At 48.8% G+C, this 21,205-nt stretch overlaps 1 protein-coding gene across 1 annotated transcript; it reads left to right on the forward strand.

The window, feature by feature from the left end:
- The first annotated feature begins 365 nt into the window (after window positions 1-365).
- LOC102097261 (uncharacterized) lies at window positions 366-6,533 on the forward strand. The gene is made up of 10 exons (XM_065040731.1): window positions 366-1,172; window positions 1,422-1,678; window positions 2,044-2,129; window positions 2,247-2,338; window positions 2,450-2,567; window positions 2,729-2,852; window positions 3,171-3,299; window positions 3,601-3,746; window positions 4,009-4,134; window positions 4,279-6,533. Exons 1-10 carry the CDS (start codon window positions 1,052-1,054, stop codon window positions 4,385-4,387), a joined length of 1,308 nt encoding a protein of 435 aa, XP_064896803.1. The 5' UTR covers window positions 366-1,051; the 3' UTR covers window positions 4,388-6,533.
- Window positions 6,534-21,205: the final 14,672 nt, after the last annotated feature.

A 21,205-nucleotide genomic window follows, 5' to 3' on the forward strand; every position in this document is an offset into this window, starting at 1 on the left:
GGGGACCTTCCTGAGTGACAGGACCTTCCTGACTGACAGGACCTTCCTGACTGACAGGACCCTTGCTGACAGGCAGAGCAGCAGGGGCACATTGGAGAGGAGTTTGGAGCGAGGAGCGGCACACAGCATCCCTTTCCCTGAGCTGAGGGCAAGCGGCAAGCGCCATGGAGGGCTGCTGCACCGTGGCCATCAGCTTGGAGCTGAGATGCTTGTTCCCCAGGCTGCTGGAGCTCTCTCCCACGGGTAATGGTTTTGGGAGCTCCTTCCCAGAGGGACACACCAGCACTGGCATTGTCAGAAGCTGCGGCTGCTGGGCTGTGGGGGGCTGAACAGGGCCTTTCGGGATCTGGCTCTGGGATGAAAAGGGGTCCTGCGTCCTGGGGGCCGGGGTGTCCCACAGCTCTCACGGGGCTCTCACAAGCCGGCTGGAAAGGGCTGTGTTGTAAACGGGCCCTTTCCCTGGAATCGGCCGCCTTTAGGAGGCCTCTGTTCCTTCCCACGGCATCCCCTGGTGCTGCCAGGCTGGCAGATCATGTCCTGGGCTCTGAGGTCCATCCCTTGCTGGGGGTGACATGGCCACAGCCTTGGTCCTGGGCCCGTCCCACGTCCCCATATCTGCTCCAGCTCTGCTCCGGCAGCACAGTAAGGCTGCCCGTCCTAAATTGGGGCGCTGCAGCTGCGCAGCCGGGGCAATGTTTGTCTGGGCTGTTTGTGCACACCTGCGTGTGTCACCCCTGGGTGAGGAGCATGCCGAGAGGCTGTGGGCTGGCTGGCCCGGAGCCTCACACCTCCTTCCCTTGCCTTCCAGAGGTTGTGGCCATCTGGGATGCTGTGTCTGCGTACATCCTGGGACAGCTGAAGCTGGACAAGGTGGGCTGGCGCCTTGGTCCCCTTTACCCTGCAGAGCCTTTGAGGAGGGCAAGAGAAGAAATGGAGAATACGAGCCTTTTCCCAAGCTTTGCCTTTGCCCATCTCTGCGGTACTCAGTCATCAGCCTTTCTGTCTTGTTCCTGGACAGGGTGTCCTGCTCCCAGGACTCGGCACCTTCGCCATGGTCCATGAGCAATTCCACGGTGAAGACGAGGTGTATGTGGTTCGCAGACCCATCTTCCGTCTGGAGATGGATAACTCACTGCTGCAGGAGCTCGTGTTCCCCACAGTGGTTATCCCTGGTGAGAAGGCAGTGGCCGCCCTCCCCTCTCCCCTTCATGTCTGGGGCCGGGTGCGTGCTCTCTGCTCTTTGGAAAGCGCTGGGAGAAGTAGAGAGTTGCCTCCAAAGGCCCGGAGATGGCTCGAGCTCCCCCAGACAAACCGCTCCCCAAACCTCTTTCTGCAAGTGCCCTTTGCTCTGCCCTGTGGTTCTGAATCTCACAGGGAAATTTGGCCTGCTGTGGCACTGACCACGTTCCTCCTCCTTGCAGGCAATGTCCAGATCAGTCCGCTCAACTACAAGTGGCTGTCGCGAGCCACCTCCTTCCCACCACACGTGCTGGAGGACTGTGTGCAAGAGACCATCCTCTTGTACAGCTTCCAGCTGCGGAACAGGCAGCGCCTCGCCTTCTCCTTCAAGGACATCGGCGTTCTGTCCTGCAAAGACGACGTCCTGTGCATGCGCTTTTATTACGACTGCGTCACAGGGCTGGAGAGCAAGGCCAGCCGCATTGCACTGCTGCACACTGTGAGTTGATCAAGGTTTGAGGGCTGCTTCAGTGGGCTGGGAAGCCCAGTGAAGGCTGAGCAGCCCAGTCGCCGTTGGCCAAACGCCTTTCGCCGTGCTCGCCCCCCCGACGTCATCAGAACAGAAAGTTTCTGCCCAGTCTCTGGGCCCTTGCCCTACGAAAAGCCCGTCAGCGCCATTGCGCAGTGTCAGTGTTTGCTGCGCAGCTGCTGCGGAGCAGAGCAAGGGCCGATGTTCACGGAGGAGCATTTGGGAGGGAGGTTTGCAGCAGTGGCCTCTTTTGGAGCGGGAGACGGGTGCGCTGCCTTTGGGAGCCAGGAGAAAACTGTCCTGGCCACCTCCCAGAGCTCTGTGTCCCTTTGCAGAGGCTCTGGATGCCGGCTGCAGCTGTTTGCACGGGAGCGACCACTGCCCAGGGGATGCAGGCTGCTCCTGCCCACGCGTTTCCCAGGTGAGCGCGTCCCCTCTGCAGCCCTGGGCAGAACGAGCGGGCGGCAACGGCAGACGGAGGGGACTTGAGGCTTGGTTTTCACCCCTCTTCAAGCCCGTGTCCCCTTGTGCTTTGCAGGTTTCAGCTCACGGTGCTCAGCAGAAGAGCGGTGTCCAGGGCTTTCTCCACCTGGCACAGCAAGGCTGCAGAAAAGCAGGCGATGGGAGGAGGTAGGGGAGCGTCCCTGCTGTCCAGGCGGGGCCCTGCCCCACGCTGCGTGAGCACAGCCGCGTCAAACGCACTCTGCACGGGCTGCCCTGAAGAGCTTCCTCCTTTCCCAGGTGCAGAGGGCTGTCCTGGCAAGCTGCTGCAGAGCCGGGCAAAGCGTTCCCTGCCCGTGCTGCCAAACCAGGGGCCAGGAGCTGGGCAGCAGGACACAGGGAAGAAGCCTTCTGCCCGGTGAGACCCTGGTGGGAAGGGCTGAAAGGGAACCTTGCAGCCCGGGAGGAGAGACATCCCCAGCTGTGGGGGTGCAGGAAGCTCCCTGACACATGCCGGGTGCAAACGGGAGAGCAAAGAGCCCCGTGCTGGCGCTGACGCCTCCTGCTGTCTCTTTGCAGTGTGCTCCCGCCACGTCCAGGCAGTTCCAGCAGGACGAAGGAGGCAGGCAGGCAGGAGCCAGCTCCTCCAGCCAGGCCTGCCGCTGCACTCCCATCCTCTGAAGCCTGCAAGAGAGCGCTGCAGGTACGTGCTCTGCCTCGCTGCAGCTGCCGTGCTCTCAGACACTCGGCAAAAGCGGCTTTGCGCACACTTTGTTGTGGCCAGGGGCTGTGGAAAATGGGCACGGCCCTTCTAGGTCTTTGGCAGGGGAGGTCTTTGGTCACTCAGCTGTGCCTGTGGTGGGCTGAGGAGCCTGGCGTGACCCCACGGCCCCCGCTGCGTTGGGGCCAAGCGCTGCCACTGAGCGGCTGAGGCGCGGGGCAGCACCGCGGGGCAGAGCCAAGGAAGCCCCTCCAGGAGCCCAGACTGATCCTGCCTGCTGCGCGTTTGCGTCCCCTCCAGGAGGTGCGGCAGCTGTCTGCAGAGTGGGAGCGAGGGAAGACGCGGTGCCAAGAGCAGCTGCAGCAAGCCAAGGCGGAATGGGCGGCGTGGGAAGCCTGGTCTGCAGGGGAGGAGCAACAGCTGCCCCAGGTACGGTCACTGATGGGCAGCGCAGAGAGCAGCAGCCACGCTCTCTGTGGGGCACCCAGGGCGGCTCCAGGGCTGTGAGCAGCACTGACACCCGGCTGCAGGCCAGGGCTTTGCCTGCTCATGCTGGGAAGGAGAGAGCGGCAGCGGCATCCCAGGGGAAAAAGCAACCGCCAGGGTGACGGAGAGCACGTGGTGCTGAGTCTGCCAGCTCCCGGGTCCTGCTGCCGGCTCCTTTCAGGAGCTCCTCTGGAAACGGCACCTGGTTGCCGTCTGGTTGCTGAGAGCGTCTCCTCCTCGGCAGGCGCTCGGCACTGGAGGCCCTTGGACTCCCCACCCTCCAGCCCAGCCCAGGAGGAAGGAGCCCAGCAAGAGGTGGAGAAAGGTGGGGAAGCCTCTGCCAGCAGAGGACGTGGCAGCAGCAGCCCAGCTGGAGAGACTCCAGCCTGAGTAAGTGTGCCCCGCTCTGGACACAGCCTGTGCCCTTAGAGCAGCCGTGACCTGGCAGAGACGGCCAGGACCCCCATCCCCGCGTCCTGGGCTTGCACAGGACACCCTCTGTGTCTCCTGCCGTGGGCACGACATGGCTCACCCCCAGAGCTGAGGCCCAAAACCCAGCACAGGGTGAAAGGGTGGGTGCGGGGCTGGACGAGGGCAGAGGCAGACGGGGTCTCTGGCACTGCCTGAGGGATGACGTTTCCCTCTTGTTCAGCCACCCTTCCCCACGAGCCGTCCAGGTCCTCAAAGCGCTGGAGCCGCATCGGGCACGGAGCTTCACATTCCAGCAGGTCGCTGAGAACAACAGGCGGCGCCAAGAGCAGCAGAGGCAGCTCCCCTGGTATCTCTCTGTGTTCCCACCTCGCAGACCCCTCGAGGCTCTGTCTCAAGCACGTCCCTGCACAGCTGGCTGAGCTCAGCCTGCAGCATTTCTCTGCCTTCTCCCTGCCCATACGATCATACTCTTCTCTTTCTCCCTCCCTAGCACTCGATGCTGGTACCGCAGCAGAGGGGAAGGTGCCGGGAGCAGCAGCGGCAGCAGTGGCCGTGAGCAAAGGGGCTGGGAGGCTCCTGAGCTGCCAAGATCCACCTGAGAACAGAAAATAAAGAGCTCTGGGCTCTTCCCAGATGGACCGACTGGTCTGTGCCTGCTGATGGATCCGTCTCAAGGGATTACACACACCCCATGGGGGATCCCAGGAGTGCCTGTCGGGGCGGGAGGGAGCACAGTCCCAGGGCTGGGACAGGAGCGGCTGGTGGGAGACCAACGTGGTGCCGTGACAGCGGGTATCTGCTAGAGGCTCCTGTGCAGAAGGAAGATGGAGACGGGGCCTTCTGCAGACAAGCGGAAGAAGCCTCTCGTTCATCCGCCCCGGTTCTCCTGGAGGGCCTGAGCCAGCCTGGTACCCGCTGGAAGAACAATCCCGCGGGGCTCAAGCCATCTGGGACAGTTCTAGAGGGCATTTCCTGGCATGGGTGATGGAGGAACCACGAAGGAGAGCTGCTCTGCTGGAAACCAAGGAAGACCTGGTTAAGGATGAGGCTTCCAGGAGAGCAGACTTCCACCCTGCCAGGAAACCCAGTTCTGCTCCCTGTCCTGGCCAGGCCCGGCCTTGGGAAGCAGCCGATTGCAGCCAGGAAACGCAGCCAAGCGGGGGACGAGTGTGGCGGAGAGGCACGGCCCTACCTCTGGCTGGGGTCGGGGACAGCCTGCCCAAAACAGACATGGGACTGCCTCCCCGCAGCCTTCCCTCGCCCGTCCAGCACAGCGTGTCCTGACAGCACTGCCCATCCGCACAGAAGCACGGGAACATGAAACTGCTGCCTGCTGTTGGCTGCAGGAGGGTCATATCTCAGCAGCCGCAGGGCCAGCTCGGGTCCAGTTCTTCACCCACTGGTGCACCCCAGCACTGGGGCAGGAGGGAAGGAGAGTTCCAGCCCCCGTGGGGAGCGTGACCAGGCTCGGTCCTTCCTTCTGGGCACAGGACGATGCCCGGGCCCACGCCAGGACAGGGCGTCTCTCCTCTTCAGCCCAGGGGACGGCAAAGCCGCACGAAGCCCCGGCTGCCGGGCTCAGCACAGGCAGTGTGACCGGGTGCACGGCCCTGTCTCCTGCAGGTGCCGTTGTGCCCACACCAGCGCCTTTCACCACGCAGCTCCTGCTGCCCAGGGCTGCAGCTGCAGCACAGACACGTCTGCCCTGCGGGGCTGGGGGAGCGCAGCAGGACGAGCCCGGTGCCACCACGGGCCCTTTCCTGGATGGGCTGTCTCCTCCAGGAGAAGGCCTGGACACAAGCTTCTGGCACTTGGCTTAATCCTCTGGAGACGCCTGAGCTCAGCCCCGCAGCTCCAGCACCACAAGAGGCAGCTCCAGGCCCTGTGGCAGCACAGGGGCAGCGGGCGCAGGGCGGCTCTGTGAGGAGAGCCCGGGGCTGCCCCGCCCGCCCAGCCAGAGCTCGCCTGCTCCCGCCCGCCCGGCAACAGCAGCGCCATTGGCCACGGCTGGGCCAATCAGGGCCGCCAGAGGGGGCCTGCCAGTGCCAGCCAGCCGGGCCCAGGGCCCTGGGGAGAAAGAAGGGAGAGGTGGGGTGTGGGCAGCCGGGTGAGGGGCTGGGGCTCTGCGGGGCAGGTGTCCTCCGGCACGGCGCGGCCTGGGGGAGCCGGGACACCCCAGCGCCCACAGGCCCCGCCAGGGCCCAGTTCGCCAGCCCTGGGCCTGAGTGCTCAGCCCAGGGACAGCCCTGCAACCAGGGTCAGTGCGGTTCTGCTGCTGCCCGAGAGTCGCCAGCCCCGGTCAGCCCTGAGCCCCAGTGCAGGCGTCTGGGCTGGGATGAGGTGTGAAATAAACAACTCAAGCTACTCCCGCCATGGATAGCAGCACTCAATGCAATTTATTATAATGTGTTCGATAAAGCATTAGCAAAACAGCGCTGGGTGCGCGGGGACTCTGCGCTCCGCCAACACGCACACCAAGATCTCCAAACTGGCCCTTTTTACTGTCCTTGATTCCTGCATTTCAGTTATTTTCAGCCTATTTTTGTTTCTTTGGTATTGCTGCTTCTTTCCGTTGTGTTCTTCAGGAGGCCTTCTTGCGGTTGGTCCTTCTGGAGGAAGTTCCTCTTTTTCCTCCGTGTCTTCTTCTTACCTTGTTACCTTCTAGTTTCACAATTAGTCTGACAGTTGGTTTAAAGCGAGCCAGGTTTACAATTAGCCACACCGTTTGCTCAAAGCTTAGCCGTTAGTTCCTTTGTCTTAGTTCCATGCCTTATTTGGTTAAGAGGGGTCTTATTAGCAATCGCAACGTCGTTTGTAACTTTTGTCACGTCCTTTCTGTAACTTTCCAGGCAAGTAGAATAGCTGCGCTCTTTTAGCACAAATCATAATTACATTTTTCACAGGTGGAAGGGGCTGGAAAACAATTCACTGAGCGGAACTGATGGGAGCAGGTACAGCGCACGTGGCACGTGGGATTAATGGACTTCAGTTTCATCCGGCAGGGCATCCCCAGCTCACTGGTGGCAGGGCCGTGTGTGAGCAGAGCAGCCCTGGTGCGTGCAGGAAGAGTTCAGCAGCAGCTCAAGCACGGTGTGAGAAAAGACCAAGGCTCAAATAATTTGCGAGACAGGAGTCTGGCTTATTCAATATGCGATTTGAGGCAACCAAACAGCGCTGGGTGCGCGGGGAGTCTCCGCTACACCAACACACACCTGAGGTTTCTGTCCAGCCCCTTTTGTTCCCCCGGCCGGTCCCTCTGCACTCTGAGCCCGTGGTTGTTGTCACCAGGCTCTTCTCTCTCTCTCATTGCTGGTTGAAGTTCCTTCTTCCCCAGTGTCAGTGTCTTCCTGTGCGCACTCCAAGTTGTTACTGAGGGGTCTGTATACCCAGCTCCCCCCCTTCCCCGTGGCGGCATCTCGGGGAGGGTCGCCTTCTCCTGCACGTCACCCCCCACTTTTCCAATACACATGTGCAAGTGGTACAGAACAAGTTCCACAGCTTTTTACATAAAGCTTAACTGTCTTTTCATTCCCTTAAGAGTCGTGCCGTATGTGGTTATATCTGTAAACATCAGCACGAATCTCAACTGCATTTCTCACAATTCCCCCGTTTTCTTTTTATCCCATTGATTCGTGCTTTGGCCTCAAAGTTAGCTATCACCTGCCTAGCGGTGGCCAGGTCCAGTTCGGTGTTATCTTTTAAAACCATTAATTATACCCTGTTCCTTTTGTTGCCATTTCAGGATCTATAGGCATGGCTGAGATTTGCATGGCTTGGACTGCTGAATGTATTAACCGAAGAAAGCACGGGATCACACATGGCATGAACAGTAAACCCAGAAATGCACATACTATCATGAACCCTATTTTCTTCCACCAGGCTCCCCATATAAGTTGTCCCACCAGTGGTTAGTAAGTATAGAATTCCATTTCTGTACTGGTACATGTGCAATTTGTTTTATCTCTTCTGCTATTTTCATTATCACTTCCCCATTGTCATCTATTTCCAAACGACACTTGAAAGTATTCCATTGCCCACAGACGCACCCCTCTTCAGCTAAAAGGCTTCCCGATTTTGGTACACTGCAGCCCTGGTCTGAGACAATTGTCTCACTATGAGATTCAGTGCCTCAGCTGTCCGGTTACTTATTATTTCAACCACTGCTTGCATCCGAATAATTCGGTTTAGCATATATATTGGGGTATGGTATCTCCAGCTTCCATCTTGGGCCCAGGTGGCTGGATCCCAATTATTCTTTGTGCAGGTCATTCATCATCTTGCCAAGTTTGCGTTCCTCCTATGGGGCATTTATTAAACTGCTCTTTGTTTAAAGTTTCGTACAGAGGTTTCCTAGATGACTCCCTTTTTCCTTTGGTAAAAGGAAAAATGCTGGTTGAATTATCCCTATAGTACAGGACCCTCTCCATCTAGGCATTAACACATTATAGGTTCTATTCCCACATATCCAAAATAATCCATATGGGGCTTTCCATCGTTTGTCTATATCAGTAGAGCCAGGATTCTGCCAATATCACCTTAAATCCCCAGTTTCCTCAAAGGGGTTTGCTTTGCTTCGATTTTTCCAGCATATCGTTTCCTTTCCCAGGCTACAATTTCGAGACCAACATCCATGAGGTGGACCTGGCCACCCAGTGGGAGGAATACAGGTGTTTGATGAACTTGCCCACAACACCAACTTACAAGGGGTTTGTCCAATGTATTCAGTAAAATCTAGTTTACCATCATCCCCTGATATGCATATCTGCTCTATTATTAAGTGACTTAATACCCATCCTTCTGGCCTTTTTCTTTCTCGAGTTCCATGAGTTCTGTCCCATGCTAGTAATCCTGGGCTTACACTCTCTCCTCTCCAAGGCCACTGTTCTGCCTTTTGAGTCCCCCCACATATCCAGTATGAGGTGACATTTAATTCCCGGGCTATCTTTTCCATAAGATCTATAAACAGGTTTTTCCCTACTGTTGGTAATTGTAATTCCTTATCGTTTTGCCTTATTTCTTCATACCAATCACTGCTTTTCTGTACCAATTTCTGCTTCTCTTGCTTTCTTTTTAATTCCTGAGTGGCACTCTTAACTATACTGATCCTGCACCCCCCCTCCTGCATCCTTATACTGATCCTGCACCCCCCCTCCACCTGAACAGCCCCACATACCAGCTTGTGTAAAACAGACACTCTGTTCTCCCCTGGGGCAGGAGGCGGAGCCTACACGGAGTCCACCTGTCCCTGGGTTAGTTGCCACCCATAACTTCTGCCCTTGGGTTTCACACTTCTCCAGTTTTGTTCTATCATAACATCCAGAATTAGTATGACTGTGATAATTTAGAACATATTGGGTTAGTCTTCCTGTTCTCACACACTCATAGCACTTGGTACAGGGATTAGCCAGGCTAAATTGGGATCAATAAGCCACCACTCCTAGCAAGAGGAGCAGGTCCAGGTTCCTACACCCTCTGCCTCTCTGTCCCACCAGGTTGCAGCCGGCAGCCGAGTTCGTCATCTTCTCGGCAGCAAGGGCCGTGTCCCCGCCTTTCCTATTTTTGCTGTTAGTGTGGCGACTTCTTATCATGTCCCAACTCTTGGCCTTCACTTCCCAGGAACAACAGGAGCAACACGGAATCTGATTTCTCTTTCTACACTCTATTCTTCCTATCACTGGTGGACTCCCTGAATTCCCATTCACCCCTTTAGTAAATACCTCCCACCATTCTTTGCTATTCTCTTTCTATTCTTCCAGTGATGACCAGAATCCTCAACCTAGCTCTGGTTTCCTTATCTTCTGTTCTTAGACATTTATTACCCAATCCTGTTGGTAAGTTCCCTTTGTGGATATGCTTATACCACCGTCCATTACAACCTAAACTTCGAACACCAAAAAAGAGAATTACATATACAGCTTGGTTCAACATATTTAACTATTAAACCATTCTTATTTTCATTTGTACTGGACATTCACATTAATAATACTAATAATCACCAATCCCGTGTCAATTTCAATTTCAATTCCCCCGGTCCTTGAGTTACTTCCCAGGTTCTTTCTTCCGTCAGTGGTCCTTTAACTCGAGAGACGTGTGTCCATCCTTTCTCCGCAGTCTGAACGACTGTTTCTGTAGTTAATAAGACAAGAAAAGATCCCTCCCAGAGAGGAGATAAGGTTTCCTCTTTCCACATTTTAATTAAAACTTTATCTCCCAGTTTTAACTGATGGATTGCAAACCCCAAAGGTGGAGCTTGCACCATCGCCCTGATTCTTCTTAGTTCTTCTAACCTTTTCCCCAGGGTAGTTATATGTTTCTGGATATCATGATCTTCAATCAAATTGTCCTTTAAAGGCATTCCCTGAAGATAGGGCATGCCGTACAACATCTCGTATGGTGATAATCCAGTTTCACTGTGCGCTTTAGTTCTTATATTTAAAAGTGCCAGGGGCATGCATTTTGTCCAAGGCATTTGTGTCTCGATCATTAACTTTGCCAATTGCTGTTTTATTGTCTGATTCATCATTTCGACCCTCCTGAAGCTTTGCGGATGCCATGGAGTGTGGCATTCCCATTGAATACCTAATGATTGACTGGACAGCTTTACTACCTTGGAGGTAAAGTGTGTGTCCTGGTCGGAATCGATGCATTGGATAATCCCATACCTAGGTACTAAGTGTTCCAGTAAAACCTTTACTACTACTTGTGCCGTAGCTCTTGCTACTGGATAAGCTTCCACCCATTGGGTCAAATGATCTGCTACTACCAATAAATACTTTATGCTCCCCACTTTAGGTAGTTCAGCGAAATCAATTTGCACCTTTTCAAAAGGCCTGTATGCTGGTTTTCTTCCGCCCATGGCTACTTGCCGACACACCTTTTTATTTACTTTCTGACAAGTCAAGCAGCCCCGTGTGATCTGCTTCGCTATTTCAAATACCCCAATGCAGCCGAACTGTTTCAGAAAATGATCACTAAGTGCTTTTGTGCCCCAGTGTGTTTGTGCATGTAATCGTTCTAAGATTCGCCTTGCATAAGCTTTTGGCAACATTTCAGATCCATCAGGTAGCTTCCATTTTTCCTGCTCCAATTCAGCCCCTATTTGTTTCAGCTTTGTCTCCTCTTCAGGGGTGAACTTCTTTTCTACTTCTCCCTTGTCTTGTTTTCCCTGGCTATCAGCTCCCTGTACTACGTTAATTTTAACAACCCGAGTTTTTAACGCCGCTTCCGAACCTTTTTGTCCGCCAAGTTGTTTCCTCTAATTCGGTAATCAAGTCCTTTTTGGTGCCCTCTCATGTGTACTACAGCTACCTCCTTTGGTTCCCTTAATGCTTTCAAAGTTCTCACTATCAGCTCTTGATGTATTAAACTCTTTCCTTGGGTGTTGATTAAGCCCCTCTCTTCCCATATTTTGCCAAAGGTGTGGACCGTGAATATAGTTCCCGTTTTTCCTTTTAATAACTCTAGGGCTCTACACAGAGCGTATAGTTCACAAGCTTGGGTGGACCATGATGGGCTTAGGGGACCTCCCTCTATAGAGTCTAAATCTTTATTAATTATAGCGTATCTTTGTAGGAACGAGATAAGGACTCAGCAAAACAAGTCGATTCAATGTGAATCACGCTAAAGCCATTTATTACAGAAACAAGTCTCCTTATATACGTAACTATATTCTAATCACACGTCCACGCTCCAAGCATGGATTTGCTAAATGAGTATCATGGGCTGTCCATGTGCTGGAGTCTCACTGATCATACGTCCGATGATTCACGCCACGCCAGGACCCCGGTGATTGAGGAACGCCCCTCTTTCTCACAGCAGATTCTGTTCTCAGCTTCTCTAAGAGGCCTTGAGATTCCTTTGAGCCAGACTAATTCAGCAACAAATCTTTATCTATCAAAACCCCTCCACATATCCTGATTTTCTTTTCCCTTCTACTGCAGAGAGAAATCCCATCAGAGTTCCAGACCCGAGCGGACGGAGGAAGAAATGCAGCCGACCCAATATGAGTGATAAAGCATACTTCAACTTTATTGCCCGAGATAGCGTGCATTTATACCAAATACCATAATTATGCATACTTGTCTCTATCTAATAGGCTAAGCACTAAAAGGTTACATTTACTTACTCCACCTACTTGGGTTTAGCTAGCTATGCGCATCCCGCATTCTTCTGACTCTTATCTCCTCAAGGACATCCTGACCCTGCCTTAGTTAGTACTTTTCCGTTCCCCCCTTTCCCACGGCCTAATAGACAAGCTAACTAAGGCCTACTTATGTCAACTAAAATGGGCTCTGCCCGTACAGTTGCTTGGTGGACTCATGTCCGTGCTCCTTGAGCCAATCCCTGACATCTCCCCCCTTTTCTTTTTTTTTACGAGCAGAGCCTGCCCAAGTGTCTGCTCTAAAATCTTCTTAATACATGATAGAGCACAACTCAAGCATATTAATGCAACTACTACTATGATTAAGAGAGCCAGAGCACTCTGCAAAAGCCCTTTTACCCATCCTCCTAGTCCAAACCAGTTCATGAGGCCCTCTAAGCCAAAGAGGCCCACATCCTCTCTGATCTTCTGTGAAGGGTCCGTAAGTTGTTTAATCTCCTTGTGGATGGATCTCGACTTATCCTGTAAATCCATACAGCACATTCCGTCAAACTCCTCACATCCATGGCCATGGGCTAATAACAAAAGTCTCCTGTGACTGTATTCTGCAGTGTAGCATGTCTTACAGAATTTACAAAAGTCCGCTTAAAGCCTTAGAAGTTCTGTTTGTTTGCTTAACTAGCCAGCATCCTAATTTTTCTAAAGTATTTAAAGCTTTAGTTGTGCCAACACTAGATACAAGAGATCCTAAAACCCTTAACCCTGATCCTCAAAAATCTACATTATCATCACATTTTGACTCATATACACGCAAAAAGTGTTTTTCTCGTCTTGCTCTTCTGTGATCTATTATCATAGATACATTGGGCGTTAAGAGAGTTAATAGTCCCAAAATACACAGTCCTCCAACAGCATTAGAAGGAATTCCTGGTCAGGCTCTATCTTCACAGATCAAGAATACACCATACAGGAGGTTTTAGGGTCGCTGTCCCACATTATCAATGACATCCCTTGCATTCTTCTGTGAAGCATTACACCGTCGAGTTTCATTTCTGTAGTCACCAAGGGTAGCATTAACATTTTGCAGTTTTATCCATTCATGTTCTTGTATACTGTTCTGACACTTTTCACAAACCGGCTGGATACAAGTGTCCATGGGCATAGATGCCAGCAGTTCCAGTTCCTGTGGTTCGATGTCTGCTTCCAGGAGGCAATTAATCCAAAGTGCTGTGTTAGTATTATTACAGTTCGTTGCAATGCCTCTGCATCGACCACTATTTGAAACAGTCGTGTGATGCTGCTGTAGTCATCAAGGAAGACACCAACCAAGCATGTGTGGAACGTTTTTTCCAGAGACATCGTAGTTAGGCATATAGATGGTCAGTCATGTTGGCTAAAGTAATCCACATGTTAGTCTTTGTCTGTGCAGGCATCCAAAACACAGCAGCTGCAACAATCATTGTCAGGAAGATAACACAGGTTTCACGTTTCGTGCCAGCAACCATTGCAGCCCTTGATCTGTAAAAACACAAGAATAACCTCTCCCCCAGGTTATCAATTGGTGTGGCTTTTTTCATTGACCGTTAACTAGTGATTTGACCATAACTAATGTAGGTTCTTTCTGATTTAGCATGGTTTTGGGTCATACTTACAAAGTGTTTCATCACAGAGCAAATTTAGGCTGCACCACTTAGATATAAGTGATTCATCACATACAATCCTTTTGACAATTGGTTTTGTGATGTTTGCCCTACTTCTCCCCCCTTTTTGTTTTTTTTTTTGTTTTTTTTTTTTTTGTTTTGTTTTTTTGGTGTTTTTTTTTGTTTTTTTTTTCTTTTTCTTTTTTTTTTTAAAAACAAAAAACAAAAAACAAACCAAACCAAAACAAAAACACAGTTCAGAATCAGATACGTGTGTTGGATCTTGACTACGTACTCAAAATTGCAAATCAAATTTAGAGGTTCCTCCTTAAAAATCTCTAAATAATTTAAAGCTGTGCCAAGTTCTGCTAATTGGGTTGAACTTTCAATAATTTTCACAGAATGATGCTAATCACTATCTTCACGCTAAACCACTACAGCTTTATGAGACTTCCCAAAACCATCAACAAAAACTGTGCAAGTATGTAGGATCAGACCAAATACAAGTATGGCCTATGACCTGATGTTAAAGACTTGCAGGTTCTGCAGCAATTTACATTTTACATTTATGCATACCAAAAGCTGTGCTGTTAAGAAAACCAGCTAGTGCAATTCACAAAGACATAGATTACAACTAAAATAAAAAAAATCAGAATTAAATTTCACAAATGGTACATATATGACAAAAGGATCATGGCCTATTAAGACTTAAATTCATTCCCTGCATTTTCTTGATCAGAGTGACAATTGGTATATTAGTCTGTTAGCATTCTCATCATACTGTCCCACAATAGCCACAGGTTGTTTCATAGACAAATCTGCAAGTCCAATCAAATGCAGTCAGCCTGTAAAGTTGTCATAGATTCATCCTTCAAAGCTTCTAACTCCATTTTTGCTGTCATATTTATTGGATATTGTTTTCCCTTACCGGATTGAAGTCCTGTTTCAGATCTATCAGTGTAGTATTTGCTTTATCAAAAACATTGGCTGTTAGTACTAGTGGAAATACGGCATTCAAAAGTTCCTTGAAGATTTCTCACTTGCACAAGCAGATCTGCACCATCCAAGCAGCTTCTTGTAGGATATGCAACTAAACAGAATTCTCAGAAAACGTTATTTGAGCTTACAATTTACTTAACAAATCCTGACCCAAGAGAGGTGTAGGACTTTTGGGCAAATACAAGAATTCATGTATTAAAACTTTGTTCCAAATCTGGCATTCCGTTTGTCTCAAAAAACGGCCTTTCTTTTGTTGTCTCCCATGTCCTCAAAAACTAGCATGGTGAATTTACTAAGAAGTCTCGTACAACTAATTACCATAGGATAAGTCTATCAACAAATTTTTGGTTTAATTGTCCAGTTTCATTAGAACTATGGGTCTGCTCAGTATGCCTTTAAACTTCACCCTCGGACTGCTCCATTCAGTATTACACCGCTGCAGTGGGGGGAGAGAGAACCCCCCTTTCACTGCTTTAAAAGCGGGCAGCCAGGTTTTTCCAGTTGTTTCTTCTTTCTTTGCAGTGTAGATATAACCAAGGTCACACAGCTGGCATAATGGCTGGTACGAAGTAGGAGGCTCTGGGAAACTTCTCAGTTACAATGAGCTGCACACAGGCCTGGGATATTTTGCTCTTTTGTTTACCCATTTCATTCCAGCCATAATACACTTTATATGCAATTTCAAGTAGCTCAGCAATAGTTACATTCCTTAGCTCCATTTACCTTTTACAATTTAGAGATGTCAAAAAACAGTATAAACCAGTATAATAAACATAAATCCATTATTCTATTTTCCTAGATCCAAATCGGTTCACATTCCAGCAACCTTTAAATACAACTTTATAACTTCATACAATACCCCAAGTTCACATCTATCATAGCATTTTAACAATTTAAATGCTTTTCTAACAATATAAGCAATTACCTTAATGTGTAAGGATGCATCCTAAGGGGGAGCAAGGTGGAATTTTAGCAGCGGAACCGGTTCCCATTTTGTAATTATCTCCCCAAACAAGATTCTTTTGGTACCGAATATGAATATACAAACTAAAATACTGAGCTCAAATACGAAAACCATATACCAAGTTCAAATAAGCAGATGGATCACACTTACACCAATTTAAGACAATATCTCAATTTTTGCATTGCACCTTGAACCGCTCACTGCTCAGCCAGGTGGAGATACCTCTGGGTCTCCCTGACAAAATGGGTCAGTGCGCGCTGGAGGCCCATTTGGCATCCCCCCCCCCCGCAGCAAGCTGGACTGGGCAAGGCCTTTTAACATATATATATATATATATATATTTTTTTTTTTTTAATAGTGTCTCATCTGGTGCGCTACAACTGTTATTCCAAAACCAGGATTCTTCACTTGATGTGCATACAAAAAGGCCAAATTTAGTGCACCGAGATGAGAGACAGCCTGTCACAGAGTTGCGCAAGTCTGGATATTGGAATAAAGCTAGTACGCTAGAAGAAAATATAACAGCTACTACACATAAAATCTTAACATCACGTTCATGCAGTAAGGAACTAAATTACTCATGATCTTTTATACTATCACAAAACGCACCTTTTGAGTCAACCGATTCTCATGAATCTCTGTGAACCTACTGTACCATATAACAAAGACCTACCAAAACTGCAACATGCTTAAACAGATACCCACAAAGAAAACAGGCTAATAAGGAAAACATTGTGCAGACTTCGGCAAGTTTCCTGTGACCTGTGTGTTATCAGTTAACTCTCTCTCAGCTGTCTGAAATGATTTAATGATCTCTTGTAGGGATTTATTTTGTCTTACTCTTCTCGCCCTAAAAACAACATTAATTGCAATAAGGTGTTATACTTCAAGATTCTATTCCCCGGACACTTTTCCCAATCATTTAACTTATACAGCAGCCACCATTAATTACAATATTTTACAAGATCCTCTTTTCTCATATTTCCAAGTGCTTCCCTATGTTTTGAAACACCTCCCAATACCGATTTTTTATGAACACGACTGAAAACAGTAATTTCTGACCCCATGGAAAAGCACAGGGCTGCTTGCAGCATGAGTGGGAAAAGTGGAAAGAAAGTTTTACCGCGCACTTATACCACAAAGAAACAATTCTAACAACAACCAGTGAAACAATTAACTCACATTCCTGACAAGCTGCTTGACTTTCAGAGAGGCAATAAACAGGAGCACATAATATGCACTGTAAAACTCGCAAATAACATGTTGATAGCAAACTTTAGCATTCTCTACTGCTAATTTCAACACCAGTACTTCCTTAACTTCTAAGTTTTATACCCTGAGTCCCCAGAAGCACCCCCTTTCCCGTCACGATTATCATGACCACATTGCCGACTGTCAGATTCACTTGCTGTTAGCTGATCTAATCTGTCACACAGTTCTGTTGTCCAGTTCTATTTTCAGTGACTTCTTCTGTTCTCTTGTGGAAGTTAGAGGGTTAAAATGCAGGAAAAGCAGATTGGTAAAATTGGTAAAAGGACTGATAGTACACTTGTTTACGACTTTAGCATTCTCAGCTTTCACAGGTTCTTTGAGTAAGTTGTCTGACACCAATCCTCTGGACTTGCTGTTCTCACCAGGGTTAGATGATGGTACAGGAGGCTAACCGTTTGGCATTGTTCCTTCCCCCCGCCCCGGACTGCTGAACCATCGGGGATGCTGAAAGCACAGCAGGGGATGGAATAGGGAGGGTATCACAGACACAAACCGGGTGAACTTCACCGCAACTTTCAGGATACTTATCAGGCTGCAACGCTGCAAAAATTCCGGCAGCAGCAGACCGTTCAAGCTTCCATGTAGTTACTAATGATTCAGCTTCTTTATCTCCACTGCTGACTTTATCCCATAATTTCTGCTCTATACTGTCCCAAAGTTCAAGTTTTGAGTCACTAATGCTCGTAACAGTCTTTTCAGGTTTTAATTGCTTCACTGTAGTATTTATCAGTTTCCAGATGGTTACAAGGCCGAGAATATATTTTTCACGGTGACAAATTGCCTTCCACAACACAGTTCCCATCTTTTTCCAAGTCTCTATTTGAAAAACTCCTGACAGGTCAGCAGGATACCCATTGCCTCTGCACCAAGTTAATAGTCTTTTGAGGTTCTTCACTGATTTATCATCATCTATAACCATATCCCACAACACGTCTCCCAGTTTCCTCCACTTTCCTTCATCAAACAACAAATCAGGATCCTGAAAACACCCCTTAGTTTTCCCCGTTGCTACTAGACCAGCTAGCTGTTTAACGCAACTATGATCAACCCCCCGCTTTTCTAAAAAGCTTTGTAATAAATCTAGGGCTACTTCTAAATCCATTTCTCCGTTATTCATCACTATAGTACGGTACCTCTTGCTAAATTAAGAGACCTCTTGCAGCCCTTGTTTCCTGTAGCCCAGCACTGGCAAACTTCAGTCGGTTCAGGCTTTGGAGTCGACACACCGCAGCACAGCGTTCGGTCACTCTTGCCCGCCGGTCGCTGCTCTCCCGGTGCCTTTTGCTCCTGTCCGCCGCTCAGGTCCCTGTTCGGGCGCCAATTGCAGAGAGAAATCCCATCAGAGTTCCAGACCCGAGTGGACGGAGGAAGAAATGCAGCCGACCCAATATGAGTAATAAAGCATACTTCAACTTTATTGCCTGAGATAGCGTGCATTTATACCAAATACCATAATTATGCATACTTGTCTCTATCTAATAGGCTAAGCACTAAAAGGTTACATTTACTTACTCCACCTACTTGGGTTTAGCTAGCTATGCGCATCCCGCATTCTTCTGACTCTTATCTCTTCAAGGATATCCTGACCCTGCCTTAGTTAGTACTTTTCCGTTCCCCCCTTTCCCACGGCCTAATAGACAAGCTAACTAAGGCCTACTTATGTCAACTAAAATGGGCTCTGCTTGTACAGTTGCTTGGTGGACTCATGTCCGTGCTCCTTGAGCCAATCCCCGACATTCTACCACTCTACCATTCTACCACTCTACCAATCTATGAACAGTATCTCTCCTTCCCCTAACTCCGTGTCTCTCAGATCTGGCCTTACTTTAGCCTGGATCTCAATTACTTCTAAACAATTATGTAACAATCCCTCTGACAGTTCTCCAAGTAGGAATTGGGCCGGACTTTGAGCAGAGGTCACTCCTAGCTCTAAGTTGGGGGAGCCAATCAATATCGCTTCATACTTTAAAATACATCTGTTAACCACTTTTCCGCTTTCTGCTGTAAGACACTCCTGACACTGTGTGGTGTATACACTGTTGAGGGGACACTAAAGGTAATTTTCATGACTTCTTCTATTAACAGTGCCGTAGCGACCAGAGCTGATTGGGTCTAGCAACTTAGAGCAGTATCCCACAGGTTTCTTAACCCCCGCCCAATCTTGGGTAAGGACCCCATGCGCCGTCTGATTTGATATGCTTACAAAAAGAAAAAATGTTTTTTCTGAATCAGGGAGGCTCAACACGGGGGCCTGTACCAACTCCTTCTTTACTTCTTCACGCCTCACATTATCTTCTGTAGACCACTTAAGTTGGTTATGGGTCAATTTTTCGTATAAAACCTTAACCTTCTCACTGTAACTTTCAAGCCAAGGCCAACAATACCCTAATAACCCTAAGAGCTGCCGAATCTCTTTCTTTGTTCTAGGGGGTCTCAGAGATAAGATTCACAATACTCTATCAGGGTCTAGTTTCTTTTTCCCCTTACTCAACCAATGACCTAAGGATTTTACTTCTGGCTCCACAAATTGTAGCTTCGATCGAGATACTTTCATCCCCTTCTCTCCCCAAAAATTTAACAGGCTTATGGTGGCTCTTCGGGTCCCCTCTTCAGTTTCACCCGCTAGTAATAAATCATCTACATACTGTAATAACTTTACTTCCTGAGGTAATGCGAAATGTTGTTGTATTTTTTCCAAAGCCTGTCCAAATAGGTTAGGTGATTCGGTAAATCCTTGTGGTAATACGGTCCACCTTAATTGTTGTTTTCTCCCTGTTTCAGGATCCTCCCATTCGAAGGCAAGATAGTCTCTGGACCCCTCGTCTGTCGGGCAGGCCCAAAGGCATCCTTCAAGTCTACAACACTGTACCAGATATGCTTGGGGGATATATGGCTCAATAGAGTATAAGGGTTTGCTACCACTGGAAATTTAGTGATAGTCCACTGATTCACTGCTCTTAGATCCTGTACCATTCTGTATGACCCATCTGCCTTTTTTACAGGGAGGATGGGAGTATTATGAGGAGACATGCATGGTTCTAGGGTTCCCTGTTCCAGGAGTTGGTCAACAATAGGTTTTAATCCTCTCCGACCCTCCATTGATATAGGGTATTGCCTAACTCTAATCAGACGATGTGGATCTACTATCTGAACACTAATAGGGTCCATTTCTATTTTTCCAGTTTCCCCTTCTCTATACCATACTATAGGATCAATAGCTTCTTCGTCCTCTTGCGTCAGAGTAGAGTATATAATCTGACTTGCAAGGTATTCCCCTGGCTCTGAATTCCCAAATTTAATTTCAAAATCAAATCCCTTCCCAGTAAATTATATTCTGCCTCTGAGAGTAGAAGTAAATCGTTAAGGCAGATTCTTTCTTCCGCTTCAATCTCCACATCTTTCAAAACGGGTATCCTAAAAGGCTCCCCTTTTGCCCCTATTACTGATATATGGGTTTTCCCTTTTTCTACTCCTTTTGGGAGTTTTTGAGTGGTGGACTTTTCAGCCCCCGTGCCCACTAAAAATAGAACTTCTTCTTTGTGGGGACCTATTAATAGTCTTATCAAGGGCTCTGTTGATGGTTGAGTCCCCAGAAGGTACGGCCCCTGACACCCCTATTCTTCTTTAAATAGTTTTTCATCCTGCTTTCACTTACAACAGTTCCTTTGGATGTGTCCCCTCTTACTGCAGTAGTAACAAACAGGACCGGTAATTCTTTCTTGGGGAGGTGGTCCCCTCGGTTCCCTCCCTGGTCTGTTTCCCATCCCCTCTCAGGACAGGGTCTTGTTCCTTTGACTTTCCCTTACTGCTGCCACTAGGATCTCAGCTTTTGCCTTCTGTCTTTCCTCATCCCTCCTAACATACACTTTTTGTGCTTCCCTAAGCAACTCTTCCAGTCCCGTCTTGCCAGTCTTCCAACTTCTCCAACATCCTCCTTATATCTCCCCATCATTTCGCTACAAACCGCGTCCTGAGAAGTGCAGTCCCTGCTGGGGTGTCCGGATCAATTCTGGAGTACATCTGTAAGCTTTCTCTTAATCTCTCCAACCATTCTGTTGGAGATTCTTCCCTCCTCTACTGCTCATTAAATGCTTCATTGATATTTTGTCCCCCGGAAACTGCTTCCCTTATTCCCTGTATAATTAATGTTCTCAGATCCCTCATGTTCTGCCTTCCCTGTGATTGCTGATGATCCCAGTACGGGTCTGTATTTGGCCACTTTTGATCCGCATGGGGTCCGGCCTGATTTTGTCTTTCCCAAATTCTCATTCCAGCCTGCCTAATCATTCCCTTTTCTTTAGCGGTGAACAGGATTCCTAAAATAGACTGTATTTCTTCCCATGTGTAAGTGTTGGGACCTAAGGATCGATCCAGCTTTTCGGCTACTCCGAGAGGATCATCTAATAAGGTCCCCATTTCCTTTTTGAAATTCCTTACATCT

Source organism: Columba livia, chromosome 25 (genome assembly GCF_036013475.1).
Source record: "Columba livia isolate bColLiv1 breed racing homer chromosome 25, bColLiv1.pat.W.v2, whole genome shotgun sequence".
Taxonomy (NCBI): Eukaryota; Metazoa; Chordata; class Aves; order Columbiformes; family Columbidae; genus Columba; species Columba livia.

Bases quoted from the DNA above. Each gene is read 5' to 3' on its own strand.
- LOC102097261 (XM_065040731.1), top strand. From the start codon at position 1,052: ATGGTCCATGAGCAATTCCACGGTGAAGACGAGGTGTATGTGGTTCGC. The intron at 2,130-2,246 runs GTGAGCGCGTCC...TGTGCTTTGCAG, and splicing joins CCTGCCCACGCGTTTCCCAG to GTTTCAGCTCACGGTGCTCA. The intron at 3,747-4,008 runs GTAAGTGTGCCC...CCTCTTGTTCAG, and splicing joins CTGGAGAGACTCCAGCCTGA to CCACCCTTCCCCACGAGCCG.